The sequence below is a fragment of the Peromyscus leucopus genome, unplaced genomic scaffold (assembly GCF_004664715.2).
Source record: "Peromyscus leucopus breed LL Stock unplaced genomic scaffold, UCI_PerLeu_2.1 scaffold_1512, whole genome shotgun sequence".
NCBI classification, from domain to species: Eukaryota; Metazoa; Chordata; class Mammalia; order Rodentia; family Cricetidae; genus Peromyscus; species Peromyscus leucopus.
This window is the reverse complement of record NW_023504680.1, coordinates 1-9,128: the sequence shown is the minus strand read 5'-3', so window position 1 is coordinate 9,128 and position 9,128 is coordinate 1. Positions and strand designations below refer to the sequence as shown.

General features: G+C 45.5%; 1 protein-coding gene across 1 annotated transcript; it reads right to left on the bottom strand.

Annotated features, from left to right (window-relative positions):
* Positions 1-1,847: 1,847 nt before the first annotated feature.
* LOC119087156 (vegetative cell wall protein gp1-like) lies at positions 1,848-8,241 on the bottom strand (the record flags this gene model as incomplete). Its single annotated transcript, XM_037201820.1, has 2 exons — positions 1,848-2,439; positions 8,185-8,241. Coding segments are annotated over 2 exons (649 nt in total), but the record flags the coding sequence as incomplete, so codon positions are not given.
* Positions 8,242-9,128: the final 887 nt, after the last annotated feature.

Here is a 9,128-nt window from a genome sequence, read left to right as displayed (position 1 = left end):
GTTAATTCAGGGTAAGAACATCCACTCTTGTGCTTTTCTGGCCATACACAGTACAAATAGCACTCGCGTCCATTCCGAGCAAGTACCATGTATTGGACTGAAGAAATCTCCTATTGTAGTTCGTGTCCAGTGCTTAGTTGAACTGGATATGCCCAGTTTGTGTAGGAAGCACAGTTCTTTTGTTATGATCCAGCTCTCTGTTGTGGCCCTATAGGAAACCCAGTGGAGTACAAGCGTGCCCATTACTCAAAATCAGAGTGATTTTCATGTAAGGCAAGTTAGGGTTCAATTACCATTCTTAAACGGAGTTGAATCATGTTCAGTTTCATGTTCTAGCAGCAAGAGTTAATTCCAGAAAGATAGCCACTCTTGTGCTCTTCTGGCCATACACAGTGCAAAGAGCACTCGCGTCTGTTCCCAGCAAGTACAGTGTATTGGAATGAAGAGAATCTCCTATTCTAGTGAGTTTCCAATGCTGAGTTGAATGAGATATGCCCGGTTTCTGTAGGAGGCTCAGTTCTCTTATTCTGATCCAGCTCACTGTTGTGGCCTTATAGGAAACACAGTAGAGTACAAGAGTGCCCGTTTCACAAAAGCAGATACTTTATATTGTAATCAAGCTACGGTTAAATTGCCATTCTTAAACAGAGTTGAATTGCGTTCAGTTTCACGTTCTAGCAGCAAGTGTTAATTCAGGGTAAGAACATTCACTCTTGTGCTTTTCTGGCCATAAACAGTGAAAAAAGCACTCGCATCTGTTCCCAGCAAGTACAGTGTATTGGACTGAAGAAATCTCCTATTCTATTCCGTTTCAAATGCTGAGATGAACTGGATATGCCCCATTTGTGTAGGAAGCACAGTTCTTTTGTTATGAGCCAAATCACTTTTCTGGCCCTATAGGAAACACAGTAGAGTACAAGAGTGCCCATTTCTCAAAAGCTGAGTGTTTTTCATGTAAGGCAAGCTAGTGTTCAATTACCATTCTTAAATGGAGTTGAAACACTTTCAGTTTCACGTTCTAGCAGCAAGAGTTAATTCAGGGAAGAACAGCAACTCTTGTGTTCTTCTGGCCATACACAGTGCAAATAGCACTGGCGTCTGTTCCCAGCAAGTACAGTGTATTGGACTGAAGAGAATCTCCTATTCTAATTAGTTTCCAATGCTGAGTTGAATGAGATATTCCCCGTTTGTGTAGGAAGCACAGTTCTCTTGTTCTGATTGAGCTCACTGTCTGGCCCTAAAGGAAACATAGTGGAACACAAGAGTGCCTGTTTCTCAAAAGCAGAGTGGTTTTCTTGTAAGGCAAGCTTGGTTTCAATTGCCAATCTTAAACGGATTTGAATCACGTTCAGTTTCACGTTCTAGCACCAAGTGTTAATTCAGGGTAAGAACAGCCACTCTTTTGCTCTTCTGGCCTTACACAGTGCAAATAGCATTCTCGTCTGTTCCCAGTAAGTATGGTGTATTGGGCTGAAGAGAATCTCGTATTCTAGTCAGTTTCCAATGCTGAGTTGAACTGGATATGCCCCGTTTGTGTAGGAAGCACAGTTTTGTTTTTTGTATTGCGCCAGCTTCTCTTGTTCTGGCCTATAGAAACACCATAGGAGGTACAAAGTGCACGCGATTTCTTGAAGAAGCATAGTGTTTTCAGTGTAAGAAAGCAAGTCATGTGAATTACCTGTCTTTAAAAGGATGTATGCTCACGAGTTCTCAGTGTTCTCAGATGCTGCGAGCGAAGAGTAGCTTAAGTCTGGGAGACATGGTGCGTCTTATGGTCTTCTTGTCTGTTAATCACAGTGATAGGCGTAGACGCTGTCAGCTGTGCGTGTGTTCCCCAGTGCAATTACCGTTTGATAGATTGTGACTATAAGACAGTCGTTCTTTCGAGTCGGGAGGCAGTCGTGTTGCGGAGGGCGAGTGAGGGCCGGGCCGAAGAGAGGGGCAGGCAGCGGGCGGCGCGGGTGCATAGCGCGCGAGGCGGGGGGAAGGCCCCAGGCCGGCGTCGGCAAGGCATGAAGGGCCAGGCGGCGGCCCACTGGCCGGGAGGCCGATAGCAAGGGAGGGGGGAAGGGACAGACCGTCGAGCGGCCGGGGGGGCAGGACGGGGGCGGGGACGTGTGCGAGCGGGGCCCGGGGCGGGCGACGGAAGGCAAAACGCCGGGAGGGCCACCGAGGGGGGCGGAGGCGCGGGGAACCGGAATTGGCACGGGGTAATAAGGGTGAACCAAAAGGGGCTCGGAGAGCCGAGGCGAGGCGGCAAAGCAGGGGGGATAAGGGCGCGGCGAAGGGACGGAGACGGAAGGCAACGCCGGTGAGGGGGCGGGGGGCCGGCGCAAGGGGGGGCGGGCCAAGCAGCGACGGCCGAGGGGGGAGGGGAGTGCCCCGAGGGGGCGGGCGGGAGGAGGCAGCGGGGCGGCATGGGCAGCCCAGCGCCAAGCCCTGGAAGGAGGAGGGGCAAGCCGCCCACCGGCGCGGAGGGGGGCAGGTGTGGAGTCAAGCCGAGGGATGGGAGGAAAAGCAACCGACAAACAAACCAGAAGGGGCGGCGGAAGCTAAGGGGCCCAGCCAGGGAGGAGGGCGAAGGAGCAAGGCCAGTAAAGGGCAGGATATCCAGCAGCCGAGGCAACCATGGGCAGAAAGGGGAAGGAAAAAGAAGAAGGGACGGAAAGAAGAGGAAGGGAGTGAACAAGAACAAGAATGAAGCCAAGGAACGAGCAAAACACAGGAAGGAGGAGAAGGAGGAGAGGGAGCGAAAGAGAAAAGAAAAACCAGTACGGAAATGAGATGCAAGGAAGAGATTCTAGTGAGTATCCCGAAAAATGGCATGAGTTACAGAGATAATGCCAAAGCCGATGGTGATATAGGAGCACAGTATCTTTTTGATTTGAGCCGCGCTCAGACGTTCCTAGCGAGGCCAGCCGGTACTAGGAAAGTACAGTAGGTTACAGAGAGGTGACCGATGTTCTCAGAAGCAGAGTGTATTTTTAATGTAAGAGAAACAGTATAGAGAGTTCAAGTCTATTCTTGAAAATCGGATCCTGAATGACGGTTCATTTTTCACGTTCTAGGCAGGAGAGTGCTTAGAGTTCAGGGGGGGTAGAAACAGCCACTCTTGTCGCTTCCTGGCCATAACACAAGTCAAATGAGGCAGTTCACATGCTGTTCCATAGTGTAGTACAGTGTATTTAGTCACGGAGGGAAGCTCCTATCTCAATCAGATTCTACCGCTGAGCTTGAATAGAGATATCGACCGCGTTATGATGTTCAGCGAAGCACGTTCTTTAGCTTGCTGAGCAGACTCACTGTTCTGCAACATATAGGAAACAAGTAGATTACTCAAGATGTGCAATGTTTACTCAAAGCAGATTGTTTGTTCTTGTTAAGGCAAGCTATCTGGTTCGAATGATTGCCAATTCCTAAAAAGCAGACACTGATCACGTTCCAGTTGCAGCGTTCTAGCAGCAAGTGTTAATGCAGGAAGAACACCACTCTTCTGCTATTCTGGCACATGTAACACGGCTGCAAATATCACCTTCCGAAGTATCTTTTCAAGGAAGAGCAGACGTACTGGACTAGAAGAGAAGACTCCTATTCTAGGTCAGTTCGCGAATAATTGAGTTGAACTAAGACTAAGGGCCCCGTTTTTTATTACGAAGCACGTAGTTCGTTTGTTCTGAGCCACCACTCACTAGTTCTTGGCACTATAAGGAACAGACAGTAGGTCAGGAGTTGACCTTTTCGCAAAGGAGAGTGTTTTCTTGTAAGGGATAGTAAGTGTGGTCCAATTGCCATTCTTAACGAGAGTTGATTACGTCAGTTTCAGCATAGTCTAGCAGCAAGTGTAATTCAGGGGATAAAAAGAACACTCTTTGGTCATCTTCTGGCAGTAACCACAGTGACATGCATCCACGTCATTTCCAGCAGGACAGCAATTATGGACTGAAGAAATCTCCTTTCTAGTCTGTGCTCCAATGGCTGATTGGACTGGGATTATCGTGCCCCGTTTGTGTAGCGAAGCACAGTTTGTTTTATTATGACCAGCTCTTGTTCTGGCCCTATCCCAGGAAAAACAGAAGAGTACAGAGTGCCCGTTTCTAGAAGTAGAGTGATTATTTACATGTACGGCAATCTTAGAAGTTCAATTAAAATTACCATTTCTTAACGGAGTTAGAAGATCACGTTGCAGTCTTCACCGTTCTAGAACGAAAGGAGTCAACAGAGGAAGAATAGAAACTCTGGTGCTCTTCTGGCCATTACACAGTGAAGAAATAGGCAACTCGGCAAGGGCGTCCAGCAAGCAACATGTGTTTATATGGACTTGAAGAGGATCCTCCGTTATTCTTTAGTAGAGTATCCAAATGTGCAGTTTATCGTAGATATATCCCGTTTCGTTTAGGAGAGCACAGTTCTTTTGTTTCTGAGCCAGCTCACTCTGGCTGATCCATAGGAAACACAGAGGTTAGAGTACAGAAGTGCCCGTTTCTTCAAAAGCGAGTGTTTTTTCTTAGAAGGAACGGCTAGTGTTTCAATATGCCATTTCTTACAATATCGTTGGAAGTACAAGTTCCAGGTTTCCTAGCATTAAGTGTATATTCAGGGTAAGAAAACACAGCTATTGTGCTAATTCTGGCCATAAACAGTGCAACATAGCACTCGCGAATTGTTACCAGCATACAGTGTAATTGACCTGAAAAGAGAAAGCTCTGTTTTACTTGAGTTGATCACAATGACGTGAGGTGAAAGCTAGTATACTGCCCACGATTTGCTAGATATTGGAGCACCATTGTGCTTGTTCTGAGCCACGCTCAACTGTCTGGCTCTATAGAAACAACCCAGTAGATAACAAGAGATGTCGTTTCTTCAAGATTCATAGTGTTTATCTTGTAGGCACAAGCATAATGGCGGTTCAATTCTTAGCATTCTTAAACGAAGTTGCAATCACAGTTCAGTTTCACATTCTACAGCAGATGTAAAGTTCAGGGAAGAACACCACTCTTGCTTTCGCTGGCCATACACAGTGAAAAATGAGCACTGGCGTTCTGTTCACCAGCAGAGTATCAGGTATTGGAAGCTGAAATCTCTGATATCTACTCAGTTTCCAATCTAAGTTGAAACGGATATGCCACCGATTGTGAGGAAGCACTTTCTTTTGTTCTGAGCCCCGCTCACTCTTCTAAGATCCGCGACTAGAACACACAGTGAGATGACAAGCGTGCCCGTTTTACTCAAAGCAGAGTGCTTTTTTCTTAGAAAGGAAACAGCTAGTGTTCAGATGGCCGATTTCTTTAAATATAGTTGAAGTCAAGCTTCGTTGTCGCGTATCTAGCAGCAGGGGTTAATCAGTGTAGAGCAGTCACACTCTTGTGCTTTCAGCTCAAACACAGCGTCGCAAAGAAGCAACGTCATCTGTTGGCCAGCAAGAACTAAAGTGTACTTTGGATGCTTGAGAAGGAAGGCTCTCTCGCTTAACTAAATCAAGTTTCAAAGCCATATTGAACTGTGATATGCCCCGTGTGTTAGGGAAGGCACAGTTGCTTTTGTCTCTTGAGCCAGCCTCAATTTCTGGACCTATAGTGAAACAACTTAGAGCATACAGAAGTGACCGTGTCTTCAAAAGCAGAGTGTTTTTTGTAAAGGCAAGCTAGGGTTCAATCCGATTCCTAAAGGAGTTGAATCACGTCGGCATTTCGATTCTCTACCAGCAAGTAGTTAATGCAGGGCAAGACAGTCATCTGTGGTATTCTGGCAATACACAGTGCAATATCAGCCACATAGAGGTATTAAATTCAATGGAAAGAACAGACTGTGTATCGACTGAGAGAAGATCCACTATATGATAGCGTTCAGTCTAATCCAATAGTGACGTTTGAACTAGATATGCCCCCATAATAGTTGTAGCGAGCACAGTCTGTTTTTCTGAGTCCACTCACTGGTTCTGGCGACGATATTAGAAACACAGACTAGAGTTACAAGAGTGACCTTTTCTCAAAAGCAGAGTGATTTATTCTTGGTAAGGGTGACGTATGTGTTCAATCTTGCCCATTCTTAAAAAATAAGTTGAATCACCGTTTCAGTTTCTAATTATTCTACAAGAAAGTGTTAATTCAGGGATAACAAGCACGACACATATGTGCTCTTACTGGAGATGACAGAGTGCATAATAGCACAGACATGCATGGTCTGCGCCAGCAGAGTTACTGGTATTTTAGGACCTGAAGAAAAATCTCCTATGCTAGTCGTGCTGTCCAACGCTGGTTAGACCTGGATATAGTCCCGTTTGTGTAGGAAGCACCGATTAGAATATATTTTATTGAGACCAGCTCTCGTTCTGGCTCTAATAGGAAAACACAGATTAGAGTACAAGCATGCCACGTTTTCTTGGTAAGCATAGCATGATATATTCATAGCTAAAGCAAATCTAGGTTCAATTTCATTCCTTAACGCGAGTTTGATCACATTCAGTTTCTTACTTATCTACGCAGCAAGAGTTTTCAATTCAGGGAAAGAATACAAACTCATTGGGCTCTTTTGGCCATCAGCTTTGAAATAGCGACACGAATGTCTGTCTCCCAGCAAGTACACAGTGCTATTAGGACTGGCCATAGACATCTCCAATCTAACGTGAGGTTTTCCAATGCTGAGTTGATCGAGTATGTCCGTTTTTTTAGGAAGCACATTTCTTTTTTTCTAGTTAGCTCCACGGTTCGGCCCTATAGGAAAACAGTAAATAGGAGTACAGAAGTGCCACGTTCTACTTTCAATAGCAGAGTGTTTGCTTATAAGGCACACACTAGGGCTTCACATTACCATTTTTATGGGAGGTTGAATCACGTTGCAGTTTCAACGTGTCGTGAAGCAAGCAGTGTTAGTCACGGACGTAATACAGCCCTCTTTTGCTCTCCTGCCATACCACAGATGCAAATAGCACTCATGCTGTTCCTAGCTAATACAGTATAATTGGACTGATGACAAGGCTCCCTTTCGTATCTCAGTTTCCTAATTGCTGAGTTGAAATAGTTATGCCCCGGTTGTGTAGGACAGCAACAGTTTCTATTAGTTTGAGCCACTCACTGTTCTGACATATAGGAAACACAGTTTAGAATACAGGCAAGGCCGGTTCTCAAGGCCAGAGTGTAGTTTGGTAAGGCTTGCTTGGGTATCAATTGCCATTCCCTAAAAAGGAGTTGAATCACGTCTCCGCTTTCACGTTCAGCAGCATTGTGAATTCGCGTGTAGAACATCCATCTCTTGTGGCATTTTCAGGCATACAGAGTGAAATAGCGACTGAGCAGGGTCTGGACGTCGGGCCAAGTGAAGTGTATGACTAGAAGATCTCCTAGTTTTGTCAGATTCGAAATACTGAAGTTGAACTAGATACGCCCTTGTTTGTGTAGAAAGACAGATGATCTTTTGTTGCTGAGCCACCATCGATTGTATCTGGCGTATGAGAAACAGGTAGAGTACAAGAGTGCCCGTTTCTCAAAGCAGAGTGTTTTCTTGTTTAAAGGACACAGCGTAAGGGCTCAAATTTTGCATTTCGTTAAACAGAGTTGAAGCACGATCAGTGTTTTCATTTCTAGCCAGCAAGTCGTTGAGTCATAGTTGAGGGACAGCCAACTCTTGTGCTCTCCTGCCCATAAATAGTCAAAAAACATCGCCATGGTGTTTCAGCATAACAGTGTAGTGGACTGAAGAGAAGCTTATTCTATGTCAGTTAACATGCTATAGTTGAGAGTTAGATATAGCCCCGTATTGTGTAGGAAGCACAGGTTCTTTTTCTGACCAGTCCACTGTTCTCTGGCAAGCTATTAGGGAACACAAGTAGATAAACAAGCAAGTATGCCCGGATTGTCTCAAAAGCAGCAGTGTTTTCTTCCTGTAAGGCAAGCTTACACTGTTTCAATATGCCATTCCTAAAGGCGTGAAATCCCGTTCATTTCACGTAATCTAGCAGGCAAAGTGCTTTAATGCAAGGGCGGTAGATGGAACAGCCACTCTTTGGGATTCTGGAACAAATACACAGTGAATGAAAAGAGCTTCGATTATTTTGTAAGAAGTAAGGCCAGCTGTATCGGACTGAAGAAAAGATCACATTCTAGTCAGATTTCCTTAGATGAGTTGAAACTAGTATGGCCCCGTCTAGTGTTAGGAAGAACACAGTTCTTTTGTTACTGAGCCACGCACTTGTTCTGGCACTGCATAGGGCAACGAGCTTGAGGAGTACGAAGGAGGTGACCTTTTCTGCAAAAGGCAAGAGAGTTTTTATTGTAACGGAACGTAGTGGGCTTCAGATTTGCGAGTCTTAAAAGATAGTTGAATTCACTTCTAAATTCGACGACTCTAGCAGCAAGTGTTATTCAGGGTAAAAGACGGCTTTGTGGAGCGTTTCGACATACACTGCTGCACACAATAGCACTCACATCTGTTTCCAGCAGGAGTACAAGTAATTGGGGGTGAAGATATCTCCGTATCTATCATTTTAGTTCAATGCGTGAGTTGAGCGAGATTTGACAGGTTTGCGTATCAGTAAGCACAGGTGGAAGTCTGATGTTCCCTGATGAAGCTCAGCTGTATCTGGCCCGTAAGAGAAAGACAGTACGAATACAGAGTGCCCGATTCAAGCCAGAGTGGGTTTTCTTGGATGGGGGCTGGTTCAATTGCCAATTGTGCTTGGACGGTTGTTACGCGCTAGTTTCACGATAGGTCTGGAGCAAAGCAGTGTGAAGATCAGCGTAATAAGACAAGAGCACTCTCATGCTCTTCATGTGGCTTTACACAGTGACAGATATCACTTGGGTCCTGTGGTGCCCAGCAACCGTACAGCTTTGACTGAAGAGAGGTACCCTATTGTTAGTCGTTGTGGCATAATGCCTCCTTGAACTGGATCCACCCAGTTGTGTAGGAAGCACGATTCTTGTGTTTGGGGCATCGGACCTTATCATTGCTGTGGCCCGGTAATAGGAAGAACGAATGAGTTCAAGATGCCGCGATTCTACAACAAACGCAAGTTTGTGTGTGTAGGGCGCTAGTTTTCCAATGCCATTCTTAAAACGGACGTTGAATCACGTTCAGGATTTCACGTTCTAGGCATAGGTGTTGTTAATCAGGTTAAAAACAGCCACACCTTA